Source organism: Neoarius graeffei, chromosome 28 (genome assembly GCF_027579695.1).
Source record: "Neoarius graeffei isolate fNeoGra1 chromosome 28, fNeoGra1.pri, whole genome shotgun sequence".
NCBI classification, from domain to species: domain Eukaryota; kingdom Metazoa; phylum Chordata; class Actinopteri; order Siluriformes; family Ariidae; genus Neoarius; species Neoarius graeffei.
In genome coordinates this window covers 37,446,406-37,465,947 of record NC_083596.1, presented here as the reverse complement: position 1 = coordinate 37,465,947, position 19,542 = coordinate 37,446,406, and the positions used below count along the sequence as shown (strand labels likewise).

General features: G+C 41.8%; 1 protein-coding gene across 4 annotated transcripts in view; it reads left to right on the top strand.

The window, feature by feature from the left end:
* si:dkey-34e4.1 (carboxyl-terminal PDZ ligand of neuronal nitric oxide synthase protein) overlaps window positions 1-19,542 on the top strand; it is a 228,781-nt gene that overhangs the window by 115,627 nt on the left and 93,612 nt on the right. For all 4 annotated transcript variants that reach the window (XM_060913401.1, XM_060913399.1, XM_060913400.1 and 1 more), the window contains one exon: window positions 4,023-4,162. In XM_060913401.1, the coding sequence (XP_060769384.1) occupies window positions 4,023-4,162 (140 nt within the window). The remainder of the gene's footprint in view (window positions 1-4,022; window positions 4,163-19,542) is intronic.

The window sequence follows — 19,542 nt, the reverse complement described above, 5'->3', positions numbered from 1 at the left end:
GGTAGCACGCCCCATCTCTGCATTAATTTGTGTACTAATTTCGTGCAAGAGTGTCACACCTGCGCACCTTTGCACGTGCATCAGATAGATGCTTGGGCGCACTCCGGACAGCGCATGCACCAAGCTGACTCGTGCACACGCTGTAAACAACTCACACCTGCACAGGATTAAGGTGCAATCAGCATACTGACGTGAAAAAACTCTTTGCGAAGTATTGAGTTGCGTTGCTGACATTACCGAGCCTTATTTCCTTGTTTGGTTTCCTGATCCCTGATTTCCTGTTTCTCATCTTTGATTCTATATAGTCTACGATAGTCTGTTTGTGTCTCGCTCAACCTATTGCCTGTTTCACTGTTTTATGATTGTGCCTGCCGTTCTGGATTTTTTACCTGTCTTTACTTGTATGAATAAACACACCTTCTGCACTTACATCCATCTCCCAAACATCTCTGACAGAATACTTCGCACTCCCTGATAAAGAGAAGTGTTAGGGGTGGCGAGATGTGGAGAGTTAGGATCCAATAGTAGAACATAAACCAGAAAATCCAATGAATGAAAAATGATTTAATTAATGTCCAAAAAGAGTCAACGAACAAAAATAGCAAACATAATCCAGACAGCAACAAGGTAGACAAAGACAAAGTGCTAATATGAAAAAACATGAAAAATAGTTCTGACAAAAACTGGAGACAAAAAAATGTAGTGCAAAAAAACATGAAAAACTGACAAAACGTGAGTGCAAAGAACTGTGGCTAAGACTAGGCAAAACAGAGAGCAAAAATCCAGGAAGCAAAAAATGGCACAGAGACGACGTGAGAAACAGACAAGACGTTCTGGCAAAGTCCCCTTCTGAGAACGGCCTATTTATACACAGCAGAGCAGATCAGGAAGTGAATGCCGGCAAGATGGAAGTCCCGTCCCGGATCCAGATTGCGCTGAGCTGGGAGATAATAAATCTCCGGAGTGGAAGTCTGGGGCGAATCATGACAGTACCCCCCTTCAACGAGCGCCTCCAAGCACTTTAGGAAGAGCGTCAGAGTGTTGCCAGTGGAACTCCGTGATAAGTGTTGGGTCCAGTATGAACCTGGCGGGGACCCAACTTCTCTCCTCAGGACCGTAACCCTCCCAGTGCACCAGGTACTGGAGACCTCTGCCTCGCCGCCGCACCTTCAGCAGTTTCTTGACTGTGTAGGCCTCGCCGCCATCAATGAGCCTGGAAGGAGGAGGGGGTTTGGAGGGTGGGAGCAAAGGACTGGAAACCAGAGGTGTAAGCTGTGATACATGAAAGGTGGGGTGAACACGTTGCATGGTGAGTGGTAATGCCAGTCTAATGGAACATGGGTTGATTACCTTCTTGATGAGGAAGGGTCCAAGGAACCTGCATGCCAGCTTGCAAGAGACAGCCCTAAGTGGCAGGTGGCGTGTGGAGAGCATAACTCGTTGACCCACTCGGTAGGTGGCTGCCTTGGAGCGACGTTTGTCAGCCTGCTTCTTGGACGCGAGTGCAGAGCGAATGAGTCTTCTCTGGGCCAATGCCCACGTTCTCCTGCGGCGGTGTCTAAAAGCCTGGGCTGCTGGTACAGCGACCTCCTCCTCCTCCTGGCTGGGGAACAGTGGTGGTTGGTACCCTAGTGAGCACTGGAATGGAGAGAGACCTGTGGCAGAGGAAGGGAGAGTGTTATGTGCGTATTCGATCCAAGGTAGGTACTTGCTCCACGAACTGGCATCCCTGGATGCCATGCACCTGAGTGCAACCTCCAAAGCCTGGTTAGCCCGTTCTGCCTGGCCGTTGGTCTGTGGGTGGAAGCCTGAGGAGAGACTACAGGTGGCCCTGATGAGTTTGCAGAAGGCTCTCCAGAACTGTGCAGTGAACTGAAGACCCCAGTCAGAAACTATGTCGGTAGGCAGACCATGCAGGCGGAAAACATGGTGGATGAGTAGTTCTGCGGTCTCTTTGGCTGAGGGGAGCTTGGGCAGAGGAATGAAATGGACGGTCTTAGAAAAACGGTCAATGACCGTGAGGATGCATGTATTGCCACCTGAGTTGGGGAGTCCTGTAATGAAGTCCAGGGCGATGTAAAACTAAGGGCGATGTGGAGTAGGAAGGGGTCTTAGTAAGCCGGCAGGGGGGGTCAATTGGCTGTCTTGTTCCGGGAGCATGTGTCGTAGGCTGCCATGAAGTCCTGGACATCCTCCTTGATGGATGGCCACCAAAAGCGCTGCTGGATGAGAGCCAGGGTTCAAGCGGCTCCCGGATGACAGGCCAGCTTGGAACCGTGACCCCACTGCAGCACCTAAGTTCGCACATGACAGGGAACAAACAGATGGTTACGAGGAATATTGTTGGAGTTTCCTTCACCGGGGTCCTGCTCCAGGGCCTTCTGCACGAGTGTCTCAACTTCTAGAATAGCGGCTCTTACTAGGCAGCATGGAGGAAGGATAGTCTCGGGTGGCTTGGTGGGAAGAGAACATCCTGGACAGGGCGTCGGGTTTGCCGTTCTTGGAGCCTGGGCGGTAGGAGAGCATGAAGTTGAATCGGGAGAAGAAGAGAGACCAACGGGCTTGACGAGAGTTGAGACTTTTGGCAGACTTGAGGTACTCCAGGTTTTTATGGTCGGTCCAGACTAGGAACAGGAGGTTAGACCCTTCGAGCCAGTGCCTCCACTCCTCCAAGGCTAGTTTCACGGCCAGTAGTTCTCGGTCGCCGATGTCGTAGTTTCGTTCGGCTGAAGATAGCCAGCGGGAGAAGAAGGAGCATGGGTGGACCTTGTTGTCGTTGGCCATCTGGGATAGGATGGCTCCGACCCCTGACTCAGAGGTGTCGACCTTGACGATAAACTGCTTGGTAGAATCGGGTATGGTGAGAATGGGTGCTGTGGTAAACCTGTGCTTGAGACTGGAAAAGGCTTTCTCTGCTTCCTCCCCCCACTTGAACTTGGTCTTAGTCCAGGTCATGGCTGAGAGAGGTCCGGCCACCGTGCTGAAGTTGTGGATGAAACGCCTGTAAAAGTTGGCAAACCACAGGAAGCTCTCTGGAGAAGCTCGCTGGAGCTCTCGTCTCAAAGATGGAGTGGGCCAGTCAGCGACTGCCTCCAGCTTGAGGGGGTCCATCTGGATCTTGGCTGGTGAAATGATGAAGTCCGGGGCGGATCATGACAAGAAGCACATTCATCTGTTCATACGTCATGTTCAGGAGCAAACTAATGTTAATGGTGCTGAAACAGACACCGTCAAATGGTGCCGTTGGAGTCTTGTTCTCGGACTCGGCTCAGTAGTGGATTCAAAATTTTTTTTTAATGACTTTAGACTTGAACACTGGGGACTGGAGACTCAAGGTTTAGTGACTCGACTACAACACTGATCTGGGGTTAGCAGTGTTCAGTTTCTGTGTTAAATCATCACGGCGCATGCATAGCTCAACTCTGAATACAGCCCTGTATTTCTTTGCTTATAAGGTGATTCATAGAAATATATGTATGGCATGCTTAAACTTGGTACAGGCTGTTCTGATTGCTACTTGTTTTGGTTAGTTAAATCCTTGAGATTTATCTTCGCTTGCATATTCTGCTCTCTTCTTAACGAAGGTTATGTTGACCAGTAATATCTTTTTTTTTTTTTCTTATCATAAGACTATGATCCTGATGGATGAATGTAATGATACATAATGTCTCTTCTTTCATACAGTAGTGTCATCTAAACCAGTGATGTAATGCTTCATAACTTGTCATACATGGGTAACTAAGCTTTGTCTCTCACATCATCATCATCATCATCATCATCATTCAATCACAGAGCTACAATGTGAATATATATACTCATGTTTGTCCTACAATAAACTGAGCAACATCTCTGAGTAGCTGTGTCTATGTCAGTGACTGTTTGCTCCCGGATCGATCCGTGAGGCAGAATCTCTGAGGCGGCAGAGGGCTACAGTCCTAGATTTTACTCGGTCAATTCAACCTCCATCAGTACAGACAGATCAAAAATCTATCAGAGATCAAATCTTGTGTTGTTTCTCACAGGCCAGGAGATGACTGGAGCTGAGCACGTCAGTGGCATGGAGGTAAAGTCGCTGCCAGACAGTTTTTGCGAACAAGCTCTTACTGACGTCCTTCAGAGCCTATCACAACTGAACATGGTGAAGCCAGGACAAACTCTTCAGGTGAGAATGTCTGGATATTAGTAAGTTATGTAATAGTGTGCAAGTGTATAAGTGTGTTTGAGAGGGTAATGTGGCTTGTACTCATTAAGTCTGACAGGTGGCTTCTTCCCCCTGCGTTCACACCAAATGCAGCGAGAGGATCAAAATTCGCTCTCGCTGCCCAGCCAACAACGCTGATCAAAGTTCATGGACACTCTGTGACATACACTCACCAGCCACTTTAATAGGAACTTGTTCTTGATTCTAGGGTTCCTGTTCCTGGCTGCAGGAGTGGAACCCACTGTGGTCTTCTGCTATTGCATGCTGAGATGCTTTTCTGCTCACCACGGTTGTAAAGAGTTGCTATGAGTTACTATATCCTTCCTGGCAGCTCGAACCAATCTGGCCATTTTCCTCTTTCTCTTATCAACAAGGCGTTTGTTTCCACACACACAACTGTCGCTCACTCAATGTTTTTTTTTTTTTTTTTTTTTTTTTCGCACTCTAGAGACTGCTGTTGTGTGTGAAAACCCCAGGAGATCATCAGTTTCTGAAATACTCAAACCAGTCCATCTGGCCCAAACCAACACCTATGCTACAGTGAAAGAAAGTCGCACTTTGAGATCACAATTTTTCCCATTCTGATGTTTGAAGTGAACATTAACTGAAGCTCTTGATTTGTATCTGCATGATTTTATGCACCGTGCTGCTGTCAAGGGATCGGCTGATTAGAGAACGGCATGAAACAGCAGGTGGAGGGTGTTCCTAATAAAGTGGTTGGTGAGTGTAGATGAAATAGGCGGCTACAAGGTCGTTCAGAAGGCTTCATTCTGAAGTCTTTATTTAAAAGGGCTGCAAAGGAAACACGTCAACCAGCATCTTATATCTTCATAAAAATAATTTAAAAATACAATAATAATATTAATAATAATAATACATTTTAAAAAATAGCTTAACAATACCATCAGGGAGACTTTTTGTTTTGACTTTTTTTTTTTTTTAAACCTTATTGCAAAAAAAAAAAAAGTCAAAAGTGACTGCTTTCATTTTAACATATCCAACATACACCTCTCGTCTCGTAATATCTCCTGTTCGACAGCATCATTCATATCACATGTGAGTAAACAGCCAACACTCTTTTAGCATGCTGTGGTGCTAGTTAGCATACAGTTCCTTCCTGTTTTCACAAAATATATTACACACTGCACCATCTCACTTGAAACACCTACAGTTTTCGAAACCTTGGTCCATGCTTCGTTTTTTAAATTTTATTTATGTCACTGTATGCAAACAAGAATGCATCATAAATACTGGGGAAACCCACCACCACAATTATCAATTTCTCCTCCATTGGTAACGGTTTGAACGGAACCGAAATGTAACCGACTGCATTCTCTAGGACTCGTTAGAGCGGAGCACTTCTAAATTCTGATTGGTTGCCACCGAACTGCATCACAGCTCATTACCATAAATTTGCATGAACTTCAATTTTATCCTGACACCCCCATTACCCAAAACATTCTGTCAATGATCTTGCCATGAAGAGATGCTGGCTCACATAGAAAATGAATGACTTCTGGTCATTTCGCCGCGTTTGGTGTGAACATGGTGTTAAAATGTCCTGTCAAGACCGTCATTAATCTTCCAGAGTCAGAGGAATCTCTCTATTTTCTTTTTCTTTTTCTCCCATGTTCCCTGATCCTCTCTTTAACTCCTCTGTGTCAACGTGGCATTTATTTGGTTGTGTTATTCGACATGACATCCATAAATGTGTGGGTTTTTTTTAATCCCCTGCTGGCCAAAAAGCCCAAAGGGGGATTATGTCGTGGCAATGTCCGTCTGTCCCAGGAAAGGATACTCACCTTCTGAAATCAACTCCTTTCAGAATTTTTGGAAGAATTTCACGAAACATGACAAGAGGCATTGCTATATGTCGGTACCATGCATATTATAATTTCGTTAAATTGGGTCACATTTTACCAGAGTTACAGCCCTTGATTAACAAAATTATACTTTGACAATTTCATGAGTGTATTTTCCTTCTGACATCAACTCCTCTCACAATTTTTGGACGAATTTCTCGAAGCTCGGCAAAAGGCCTTGTTATATGACGGTAATACGCATATTACGATTTAATTTCGTTTGTGAACATTTTACCAGAGTTTTGACCCTTGATTAAATAACTTTGACAGTTTCATGAGGGTGTACGTTCTTCTGAAATCAACTCCTCTCACAGTTTGTGGAGGAATTTCACCATACTTGGCAAAAGGCTTTGTTGTAGGATAGTTATATGCATACTGAAGTTTCGTTTAATTTGGGGAAATTTTCCCAGAGTTATGCCCTTGATTATTAACAAACTTGTACTTTGGCAGTTTCATCAAGGTGTGCTTGCTTTCTGAAATCAACTTCCCTTACAAGTTTTATTATCCCCCGCTGGCCGAAAGTCCCGAAGGGGGATTATGTCTTGGCGATGTCCGTCCGTCTGTCCGTCCCGGGAAGGGTACTCACCTTCTGAAATCAACTCCTCTCAGAATTTTTGGAGGAATGTCACGAAACTTGACAGGATTCTTTGTTATATGTCAGTAATGCGCATATTGCAATTTTGTTCAATTCAGTCACACTTATTGCATAGATATAGTTGCCAGCGGGGGATATTGTGCTCTCAGAACATGCTTGTTTTTTTTTTATTTTATTTGTAAAATAAAATAAAATACTTGCATAACTGAAACTGAAGCAACAGATAATAATCCAGCTCAAATTCACCTTAAGACAGGCTTTTTAAAGCTGCTTATCAGAACTGAGTCAGGTGACTGTAATGTCAACTTCCAGTACTGAATTACATAAGGAAATGGCTTTAGGCTTTCTCAAACTGATCCAAGGCTGAGTATCAGTATCAGGGCTGATGCTGACAGGAAATGCTGAATCGTTATCAGATTGGATTTGAGATATTTTCCACTCCGGTCCTCTGACATGATTCATGCTATGCATCTTTACTGATATTGCATGGATCATGTTTAAAATGTAGGACATCATGTGTCTGATGAATCACTTAAGCTTTCAGAGAGTCAGCTCGGTTGCTAAGAAGGTGTAAGTATTGCATCAGTGTCAGCTACCAGCCAAAACCCAGGGCTCTCACATTGGTACTGCATTAAAAAGAGATAAAGTGGGATTAGTAGGGTTTATTTTGTACTGGCATTTTTCTGAACCATTTGTATATACAGTACAATCAAAATAATGATTGGGTTTCAATACAAGATTGCACTAATTGTTAAGAATCAACTAATTAAATAGCATATTGTTCAGAGATTACGTTTAGAGATAGATATTAAGGTGAAAAAGGTAGTCTTTTTAAAAACTGTAGAAATCACAATCAATTTTTGGCATTTGAATGCTGACTTTCTTTTTGTATTAATGTTTTTCCTAAATGTACATTTATTGATAGAATTGAACTTTCCTTTAAACAAATATAAAAAAGGTTGTTAGTTTAAATAATGAATAAAAAGAAAAATCTAGTCTTTGGGTCATTTTAGAATTAAAATGTATATTTTGTGTGACAATACTCTTAAAAGAATGACTTTTACAAAACAGTTTGTTGGAATATACAGTGGTGCTTGAAAGTTTGTGAACCCTTTAGAATTTTTTATATTTCTGCATAAATATGACCTAAAACAACATCAGATTTTCACACAAGTCCTAAAAGTAGATAAAGAGAACCCAGTTAAACAAACGAGACAAGAATATTATACTTGGTCATTTATTTATTGAGGAAAATGAACCAATATTACATATCTGTGAGTGGCAAAAGTATGTGAACCTTTGCTTTCAGTATCTGGTGTGACCCCTTTGTGCAGCAATAACTGCAACTAAACGTTTCCGGTAACTGGTGATCAGTCCTGCACACCAGCTTGGAGGAATTTTAGCCCATTCCTCCATACAGAACAGCTTCAACTCTGGGATGTTGGTGGGTTTCCTCACATGAACTGCTCACTTCGGGTCCTTCCACAACATTTCGATTGGATTAAGGTCAGGACTTTGACTTGGCCATTCCAAAACATGAACTTTATTCTTCTTTAACTATTCTTTGGTAGAATGACTTGTGTGCTTAGGGTCATTGTCTTGCTGCATGACCTACCTTCTCTTGAGATTCAGCCCATGGACAGATGTGCTGACATTTTCCTTTAGAATTCGCTGGTATAATTCAGAATTCATTGTTCCATCAATGATGGCAAGCCGTCCTGGCCCAGATGCAACAAAACAGGCCCAAACCATGATACTACCACCACTGTGTTTCACAGACGGGATAAGGTTCTTATGCTGGAATGCAGTGTTTTCCTTTCTCCAAACATAACGCTTCTCATTTAAACCAAAAAGTTCTATTTTGGTCTCATCCGTCCACAAAGCATTTTTCCAATAGCTTTCTGGCTTGTCCACATGATCTTTAGCAAACTGCAGACGAACAGCAATGTTCATTTTTGAGAGCAGTGGCTTTCTCCTTGCAACCCTGCCATGCACACCATTGTTGTTCAGTGTTCTCCTGATGGCGGACTCATGAACATTAACATTAGCCAATGTGAGAGAGGCCTTCAGTTGCTTAGAAGTTACCCTGAGGTCCTTTGTGACCTTGCTGACTATTACAGGCCTTGCTCTTGGAGTGATCTTTGTTGGTCAACCACTCCTGGGGAGGGTAACAATGGTCTTGAATTTCCTCCATTTGTACACAATCTGTCTGACTGTGGATTGGTGGAGTCCAGACTCTTTAGAGATGTTACATGGTGAAATTTATCTTTGAGTGGTGAACTTATTCATGAGTGAGCAAAGAGATCTATTTTTCAACACGAGAATATAAACTTCATATCTTCATGCCACCATCTAACTCATCTTTGACTCGTTCAGTATCATGCTAGCTGAATGGAATATATCTGTTATACCTTGAAAAAAAGCCAGCCAATATTATTTAAATATGTCACTGAGATCCGCAATGTATTTTGTATAAAAAAATGAGTTTTTCAACATGAGAAGATAAACTTCATATCTTCAAGTCAACATGTGATGTTCTTTTTTTGATATAGACAAATTCTCAAACAAAAAGTACCCAAACTTATCAAAACAATTAATCGATTTCCTCATGAGTGACGTATAGAGATTTGTCACGGTTTTGGTTCTCCATGTCCCGGAAGGAGCTCATATGAAAAAAACGAGTGGCGTATTTCCCACTAAAACACTTGTGTCCATATAATATATGATTTTATATTGTTTAATCAAAATAATATAACACTGTTTTCAGTATAAAATCTAACAAACCCAACAGTTCAGGAACGCATCCCTGCGGTGTGTAGGAAAGGTGTCGGTAGTAACTCCATCCTATGCAGTGGTTGTTCTCACTGGATTCATAAGAAGTGCAGTAATTTATATGGCCGACTCAAACCTGACCCTACATACAGATGTAGCAGATGTCTGGGCACAGCCCGTCCCGTCAATGGAAGACCATGTGATGGTCAGGGAGCACCGTCTTGATGTGGTGGACACCTACTGTTATCTAGGTGGCACTCTTTGTGCCGGTGGGGGCTGCGAAGCTGCCACCATCACAAGAGTTCGAGCTGCATGGGGCAAGTTGAGAGAACTTTTGCCCCTGCTAACCAACAAGGCCCTATGTCTCCATACACGTGGCAAAGTATACAACTGCTGCATCAGGGATGCCATGCTCTATGCCACTGAATGTTGGCCTATGAAAAAGACGGACTTGGTACGCCTTGAGAGGAATGAGCAAGTAATGCTCCAGTGGCTGTGTGGCATGAAGCCTTCAGATGACGTAAGCTCAAACGTCCTGTGTTCAAGGCTTAAGCTAGTGGAGCTTGAGACGGAAATCAGATGCAGGCGCCTGCACTGGTTTGGTCATACCAGTAGGTCAGCCTGTGTCAACACCATCCAAGGTTTTCAGGTGGATGGCCACAGGCGTAGAGGGAGACCTTGAAAAACTTGGATGGAGGTGATCAAGGACCATCTGCGTTTAACGGGCCTCACTCCTATGGATGCAACTGACAGAAAGGAGTGGAGAAGACTTCTAAAGAAATACCAAGCAGCGTCTTACCCACTAGAAGTGGAAGCAGACGTTAAAAGGATAGTTAGTGTGAGTGAACAGTGATCATCATTTTTGGAAATCCCTCTGTAGTATCCTTCTGAATAGGGACTGGAAGGAACATGAATTTCACGAATATGCATCAAATAGAAACATTTTATTTTTGGTGCTGAATCTTGAAAAATTTTGATTTTGAGAGAAAATGTCTGAAAATCATGCTGAAATGTCATATTTTCACTCATTTGCAGGGTTTATAAGGATTATAAAGGCAATTGACATGTCTGCGATAATGACGCATGTTGACGTGCTTTTCAGGGATATAGGGTGTGATGTGATTGAAGTGAGCAGAGCTTCAAGCCTTCTTCAAAGTTACTAATTTTGTGAAATACAGAGCGTAAGAGAAGACATGCTATAGCTTTCTTTCTGTAGTATTTACACTATATGCCATAGCTGCAGTAAGGACTCCTTTACAGTTATCTGACAGGTGTACATAAAATTCATTATATTCAATAATGAGTGTGGGCAAAAAAAAAAAAACTTGGCTGGTTTCAGCGGTTTCTCTCCATGATGCAAGTTGCTGTTTCTAGCAAGCATAAGGATAAAAAGGCGTGGGCTGTCCACCTGCTGTGTTTGATTATCCTGTAGGCAAGCATCGCTTCTCACTGATGTCACTGAATGCACTGAAATGCCAATGATGCTTTCTGACCACGCTGGATTATACAGCTGGAGCCTCAAGCTAAAGCTCCCAAGCCTGAAAATAGCACAAGCACCCTCAGCCCATCCTGTGCAAGCAGCTACTGCAGTGTGCACAGCACTGTGTCCACTTCCAAAAGTCATCGATCACTCATGGCATCTCTGACAGAAGAAAAGATCTCATGCCTATGAGTGATGTGTAATTAATCGTTAAAAAATAAATAAAAAATGGCAGCTTCCACAAACAGCTTTGACAGGCCTAACAGTAATGATTTATAGCCTGCACTGATTTCACTTAGTCACCAGGCAATTAAGAAACAGCCAAGCAACACAAGCCCCTTCTCAACAGTGTCATATTCCTCATCTAGCCTGCACAGAAAGAGGGCTGTAAAGCCAAATGATCCCAAATATTTAAGCAAGGAGATTTGTTTGTATTTAAAGTTCAGATTAGGGTGTGTTTAAATCGATTTTCTAGGCTCCGCATTCAGATTCGGCAAATTTCCTGTGTGTAGTTCACTTGTCCAAGGATACCAGGTTTTTCTTGAATAGGATAAAGCGGCTAGAGATAATGAGATGAGATGAGAAAAAATCTAGAGTACAACCTCGAACACGGATATCTGACTTTAAACAATTAAAAAAAAAATCAGGGCTAGAAAATCAGGACCGAAGATGAAAATTCTTTGCTGAAAGAAGAAGAAAAAAAAAACCCAACCGTGTGTGTGTGTGTGTGTGTGTGTGTGTGTGTGTGTGAGAATGAGAATATGGAAATCATTAAAGAAATATAATAGGATTAGTCACTTCAGATTTACTTTGAACAATATGGCTTCCACTTTTGTTATTCGTCAACTTGCATATGAAATAGCACTTGATCCAGTACATCATATGATTTTGCGTTTTATTTTTATCCCCCGTTGGCCAAAAGGCCCGAAGGGGGATTATGTTGTGACGATGTTCGTCCATCCCGGGAAGGGTACTCACCTTCTGAAATCAACTCCTCTCACAATTTTTGGAGGAATTTCACAAAACTTGACATGATTCTTTGTTATATGTCAGAAATAGGCATATTGCAATTTTGTTCAATTCAGTTGCATTTTACCAGAGTTATTAGATTAGATTAGATAAAACTTTATTGATCCCTTTGGGAGGGTTCCCTCATGGAAATTAAGAATGACCTTATAGCATAGATATAGTTGCCAGCAGGGGATATTGTGCTCTCGGAGCACTCTTGTTTATGTTGGGTGCTGACAGTTACTCATTGCCACAACTTGTTGAAACCACAAAATTCTAAATTTAAGGGGCCGGCTCACCTTTCTCAGAATCCTCTCCGCCAAGTAGCGGATCCACCTTTCGGTGAAGTCGCTTCCTCTCACACTGAAAAAAATGAGAAAAATCCAACCTTTATTAGAAATAGATTTATTCAGAGAAAAACAAATCCCTGAACAATAAATAATTATTTTCAACAAAAACGTGCCACACTTATTGGCATCCCTGCATTTAATACTTTGTACAACCTCCCTTTGCCAGTAAAACAGCACTGAGTTTCTCCTATAACATTTTATAAGGTTGGAGATACAGAGCAGGGCATCTGAGACCATTCCTCTTTACACAATCTCTCCAGATCCTCGGCCCTCTCTTGTGCTCTCTCCTCTTCAGCTCACCCCACAGGTTTTCAACGGGGTTCAGGTCAGGGGACTGAGATGGCCGTGGCAGAAGCTTGATTCTGTGCTCAGTTAACCATTTTGTGTTGATTTGGACATACACTTTGGATCATTGTCCTGCTGAAAGATCCAGTGATGACCCAGTTTTAATTTCCTGGCAAAGGCAGTCAGATTTTGAGTTGAAATGTCCTGGTATTTCATGGAGTCCATGATGTCATGGACCCTAACAAGGTTTCTAGGGCCTTTGGAGGAAAAACCACAGAAATTCCATCATATTTTGCAGTTGGGATCGGGTTCTTTTCATTTAAGAAAATCATTCAAGGGGTGCCAATAATGGTGGAGGGTACTGTACAGTCGTGGCCAAAAGTTCTGAGACTGACACAGATTTTGGTTTTCACAAAGTTTGCTGCTTCAGTGTTTTTAGATCTTTTTGTCAGATGTTTCTGTGGTATGCTGAAGTACAATTATAAGCCTTTCATAAGTTTCAACGCCTTTTACTGACAAATACATCCAGTTTATGCAAAGAGTCAATATTTATAGTGTTGACCCTTCTTTTTCAAGACTCCTGCAATTCGCCCTGGCATGCTGGATATCAGCTTCTGGGCCAAATCCTGACTGATGGGAACCCATTCTTGCATAATCAGTGCTTGGAGTTTATCACAATTTTTAGGTTTTTGTTTGTCCACCTGCTTTTTGAGGATTGACCACAGATTCTCGATGGGATTAAGATCTGGGGAGTTTCCTGGCCATGGATCCAAAATTTCAGTGTTTTGTTCCCCGAGCCACGTAGTTTTCAGTTTTGCCTTGTGACATGGTGCTCCATCATGCTGGAAAAAGCATTGTTCATCACCAAATTGCTCCTGAATCGTTGGGAGAAGCTGCTCTTGGAGGATGTTTGGATACCATTCTTTATTCATGGCAGTGTTCTTAGGCAGAACTGTGAGTGAGCCCACTCCCTTGGATGAGGAGCAACCCCACACATGAATACAGGGATGTGATTTTTCCGCGAATTCGCGGAATTCTGCTTTTTTCACCTCAAAACTTGAAGAAAATTTTTTTTTCCCGATTTTTCCCTCATCCACATTCGTATCCTATTCGTTCCGACTTTGTTTGAAAGATGGCAGCCTCGGATTTGCATCTTTACGCCTCGATCACGGAGGCTGCCATCTTTCAACTCTTTGTTTGAAGCGAGCTTGCGTACAGCTATCTAACAAGCGCGTTCATTGGTTGTTACAGAGCGGTGAGCCAATCACGTACCTCGTTTCATCTCAATGATGTAATTGCGTAAATGACGTAATTACGTCAATGAGATGAAACGAGGTACGTGATTGGCTCATCGCTCTGTAACAACCAGTGAACACGCTTGTTCGATAGCTGTACGTAAGCTCGCTTCAAACAAAGAGTTGAAAGATGGCAGCCTCCGTGATCGAGCATAAAGATGCAAATCGAGTTAAAGAAATCGACAGAATAGTGAAAAAAAGTTCCGCTGGGAATGGTTGGAGAAAAACCGCGGCTCGCCTCGGGGCGAATTACGTCACAAGGCGCGGGACTAGTGGGCCCTGCTCGCGCTGGTTCTTTGGGGTGTGTGAGTGAGAGTGTGTGAGCGAGAGTGAGAGTGTGTGTGTGAGCGAGAGAGTGTGTGTGTGTGTGTGTGTGTGTGAGAGAGTGAGCGAGAGTGCGTGTGTCAGAGTTGCATGTTGACCATTAAATTGGCTTGAATTTGTTAATCATGACAAGTTTTTTCTTGTGTGTTTGCTTGCCATTTTAGTACAATTTTTAAGTCAGAAAACCCCAAAACCCAGGAGCTTCGGGGGGCTTCCCCCCTTGTCCCCCCACCAGGCCGCTGTCCCCCGGCTAAAATTTTCAGATAATTTCACCAGCCCCAAATCACATCCCTGTGAATAGTCTCAGGATGCTTTACTGTTGGCATGACACAGGACTCATGTTAGTGCTTACCTTTTCTTCTCCGAACAATCATTTTTCCAGATGTCCCAAACAGTCTGAAGGGGGCTTCATCAGAGAAAATAACTTTACCCCAGTCCTCTGCAGTCTGCAAAAAGTCCTGCAAAAAGTTATTTTCTCTGATGAAGCCCCCTTCAGACTGTTTGACTCAAAACTTTTGGCCATGACTGTATATAGTAACTATATTTTAAATTCTTTTTACTGATCCATTATGTTTTCGTATGATTAATGTTTTGTAATGGACCCAGACAGGCTTCAGCCGTCTCCCGGGCAGCCACGAAGGAAAGAAAAGATAAGGCATAGCTCATTCAAAGCTTCCATGTATGACATACAGATGGACAATATGTTAGAGTTGGATTTTGCATGGATCACTAAGAATGAATTTGTGGAGATTTTGCTGCAAGAGAGCTAGCAGGTAGTGCTTTCAAAACAAAAACAGCCAGATGGATTCTGGGAAGGGTGAGCCAGCCCCCTTAAGGTCATGACATCATAATATGTGTATGAGATGTTCACTGTTTTGATTTGTCAAATCGATAAAATATTGGCATCTGTTTATTTATCTACAGTTGTGGTCAGAAGTTTACATACAGTGACATGAATAGCATCTTGGATATGAATGTCATGGCAATATTTGGGCTTTCAGTAATTTCTTTGAACTGTTCTTTTTCTGTAGCAGAATGATTGTACAGCATGCATCTTTAATTAAAAAAAACACTAGAAGTTGGTGCACAAGTTTTAATTTTCTTTGGGTTTTCTGAAATCAACACAGGGTCAAAATTATACATACAGTGTCAAAAATATACATACCGTACACCTAATATTTGGGTAAAATGTCTCTTTGCAAGATTCACCTTGACCAAACATTTTTGTTTACCATGAACAAGCTTCTGGCAGAATTCTGGTTGGATATTTCACGACTCTTCATGGTAGAATTGGTAGAGTTCAATTAATTTTTTTTTTCTTGGCATGGACTCAACTTATAAACACGGTCCATATATTTTCAGTAGGGTTGAAGTCAGGACTTGTTTTAAGCTTAATGCTAGCCTGCTTTATCCTCCGCAACCAGCTTTGATGTGTGTTTGGGTTCATTGTCCTCTTATAACTCCCAAGTCCCAAGTCATGTTCAAGTTTCTGATGGTTTATGCTGAAGAATTCTGAGGTAGTCTTCCTTCTTCATTATTCCATCCACTTTGTGTAATGAACCAGTTCCACTGGCAGCAAAACCGTCCCAGAGCATGATGATCCTACCACCACCACCAGCTGGTACAGTGTCCCTCTGTACATGGTGGTCATTGTGGCCAAACAACTCAATCTTTGTCTCATCTGACCATACAGCTATCCTCCAGAAGGCTTTTTTCTTTGTCTGTGTGGTCAGCTTCAAACTGTAGTTAAGCTTGAAGGTGTCAATTTTGGAGCAGGGGTTTATTTCTTGGATAGCAGCCTCTTGGGGCCTCTGCATGCTCTTGCGACAAGGCTTTCGCAGATAGCTTTTCGCAGATAGGTGTAATTTATCATTGAGCGTGGAGTAATAGGCGTGCGCGATGTTATTCACCGCCACAACACAAGGGGGCGCGAAGTCACGAAATTGCTAGGAGTAGTTGGTGGGTGTGGTTAGTGGAGTGTTTATCCTCCGGTTACTTATAATGACTAGAACTGGAGTCGTATAGATGTACGTACTTCCTCACTTCCTTGATCAACCGCTCTTCGTGCTGCTCCATCTTCGCTTGTGTTTTTAAAAATGGCGGTAGTGAAAACAAACCAAACCGGGAAAGTAGGGAAGCGGAAGTGCGTGTACAGCGGATGTAGAGTGGACCAATCAGAGCCCTCTTGTCTGCAACGCTGTCTGCGAGGCTTCACAATTTTTGGGAGGTGCGTGCAGAGCGTCTGCGAAGGGGGGGGGGCTATGCAGACGCCATCTGCGACACCATCTGCGAGGACTGCGTTGTCAGCATAAATTGGCCTTTAGTCCATGGTGATCTGAACTGTAGACACTGATCCATCAGCTTCCCGTTCATGGTGGTTCCCAGGTTGTTCCTGACCATCCAAACCAATTTCCTTTCAGCTGAGAGTGACAGTTTGGGTTTTATTGAAGCAAAGTGGCTTGACAAAGTAACTACACCTCACAATAACTTGGATACAATTGTTTGAACTGATCTTGGAATTTGCAGTTGTTTAGAAATGGCCCCAAGAGACATTCCAGAGTTGTGTATATCTGCGATCCTCTTTCTCAGATCTGCACTGAGCTCCTTGGACTTTCCCATTTTACTGTGTGTTGGTCAATCCAATGAGTGCTGTAAACAAAGCCTTTTTATGAAGGCACAGAGAAGCTACCAGCTGTAGTCAATCATGATGACTAACAGGAAGTTAAAAGACCTCGGCCTTGGCAAGATAAGAGACATTTTGGAAGTTTCAGCACCTCTGAATTAATAATCTAAGTGAGCATATGTAAATTTTTTACCCTGTATGTATAATTTTGACCCTGTGTTGATTTCAGAATACCCAAAGAAAATTAAAACTTGTGCACCAAATTCTAGTGGTTTTTTTTAATTAAAGATGTATGCTGTACAATCATTCTGCCACAGAGAAAGAACAGTTAAAAGAAATTACTGAAAGCCCAAATATTGCCATGACATTCATATCCAAGATGACATTCATGTCACTGTATGTAAACTTCTGACCACAACTGTATCTCACTCAGTGCACTTTCCTGTAAAGAAAACATGCAGATAATTTGAAGGATAAGCTGACCAAGCACTAATCTCAGTCATCACATTGCTTGAAGTGTTGTTTATAACTTGATCCACAAAAACTTCAATCCTTGAGATGATTTCATGAATTAATTAGTGTCATGTATATGTATAGAATATCGTCCTCAGCTTGCATTCCTTAATCTTTTTGAGTGTAGTTACAGATCAAAACATAAACTCCAGTTTGATGGTATTGTGGTTACATTAACAAATATTGTGCTTTGACGAATGTTGCACTTGAGTTTCAGAATTGAAAATAACTTAAACAAGCTCCTGTTTTACTCAAATTCAACCCTGTTCCCGTAAAGCTTTAATTATGTTTACAGTTTTTCGGATTAAATCCTCACTACACGTGCTCATTTCAACTCTGAAAACAGTCCAGAGATAACTGAAGTGTGATTCCTAATGAATATTGAAGAGATTTGCTAGAAGTCACTTTTTAAAGCACTAGTCTGCTACAGTCATGCAGGAAAAACATGTCGTTTGTTCAAAAAATATTTGTTATGCTTTTTCACACTTCCACTTCAGCCAAACCCAAGAGTTTATATATACACAACATCAATGATTCCACTTAGATTTTCTTTTGCATGGAAAAAAAAATGCATAAAAACATGATTTTAAAAACTCACTTTGTGTTCTTTTCTCTGAACTGCACTGCTCGAGGTAGAGAAGTCGTTGTACCTCTTTTGCCATCCTGTTAATCTGATGGAATGAAAATGACAAGAGACAGTAACGCTGAATGTTACTTGGTGTTTTTTTTTTTTTTTGAGTGAATCCATTTCATCCCGAAACCTGGAATGTTCCTCGTGACTTCACAAGCGAGCCATGAAACACTGGTCACAGGCTCTGTTTCAGAAAGATAAGAGGAGAGAGACACAGAGATGAAGGGATGAATGAATTTTGGTAATTGCTATTCTTGTGCCAAACAGGAAAGAATTAATGGGGAAGAAAAGACCACATATCAGCATGTATTTCACAGTTTTCAAGAAATATCCACTCTCCACTCTGACATGATCCTAATCATGCACTTTTGTGCTCATCTTGCTTTTCTGCATTTTTCTCTGTCTATCAAGACACTGCGGAAAAAAGACACAGGAAGAGAGCGTCCTGGTTTAGTAATGTAATCTTTAAGCTCTCTCTAGTGGACACACTGAGCTGTTGCAGTGGAAAGAAGAGATGCAGAACCTCACAGCCTGTATTGATGATGATGTTGTTCTTGTTTTAAATCTATCATTTTTTTGCACAATTGGCAAGTCGTGAGTGTTAGAGACTTTACGGTAAATTACATGAAATAAAATTCAGTGCATTAACGCAAACACCCACATTCTTTAATGCATAAATAATTCTGAGCAATTCTGCATCAATTAACAATTCATAATAGTCATACTTGTACAATTGAATAAAGCTTCTTTTATATACAGTATCAGCCAAATGTTTGGACACACCTTCTAATTCACTGTTTTTTTTCTTTATTTTTATTAATTAAAAGTCACTTCATGTCTTAAAGTAATGATGGATGTCGTTTCTCTTTACTTAGTTGAGCAGTTTTTGACTCGAGGTGTAGAATAGGGCTATTTACTGTTATTATTATTACAACCCCGATTCCAAAAAAGTTGGGACAAAGTACAAATTGTAAATAAAAACGGAATGCAATAATTTACAAACCTCAAAAACTGATATTGTATTCACAATAGAACATAGACAACATATCAAATGTCGAAAGTGAGACATTTTGAAATTTCATGCCAAATATTGGCTCATTTGAAATTTCATGACAGCAACACATCTCAAAAAAGTTGGGACAGGGGCAATAAGAGGCTGGAAAAGTTAAAAGCACAAAAAAGGAACAGCTGGAGGACCAAATTGCAACTCATTAGGTCAACTGGCAATAGGTCATTAACATGACTGGGTATAAAAAGAGCATCTTGGAGTGGCAGCGGCTCTCAGAAGTAAAGATGGGAAGAGGATCACCAATCCCCCTAATTCTGCGCTGACAAATAGTGGAGCAATATCAGAAAGGAGTTCGACAGTGTAAAATTGCAAAGAGTTTGAACATATCATCATCTACAGTGCATAATATCATCAAAAGATTCAGATAATCTGGAAGAATCTCTGTGCATAAGGGTCAAGGCCAGAAAACCATACTGGGTGCCCGTGATCTTCGGGCCCTTAGACGGCACTGCATCACATACAGGCATGCTTCTGTATTGGAAATCACAAAATGGGCTCAGGAATATTTCCAGAGAACATTATCTGTGAACACAA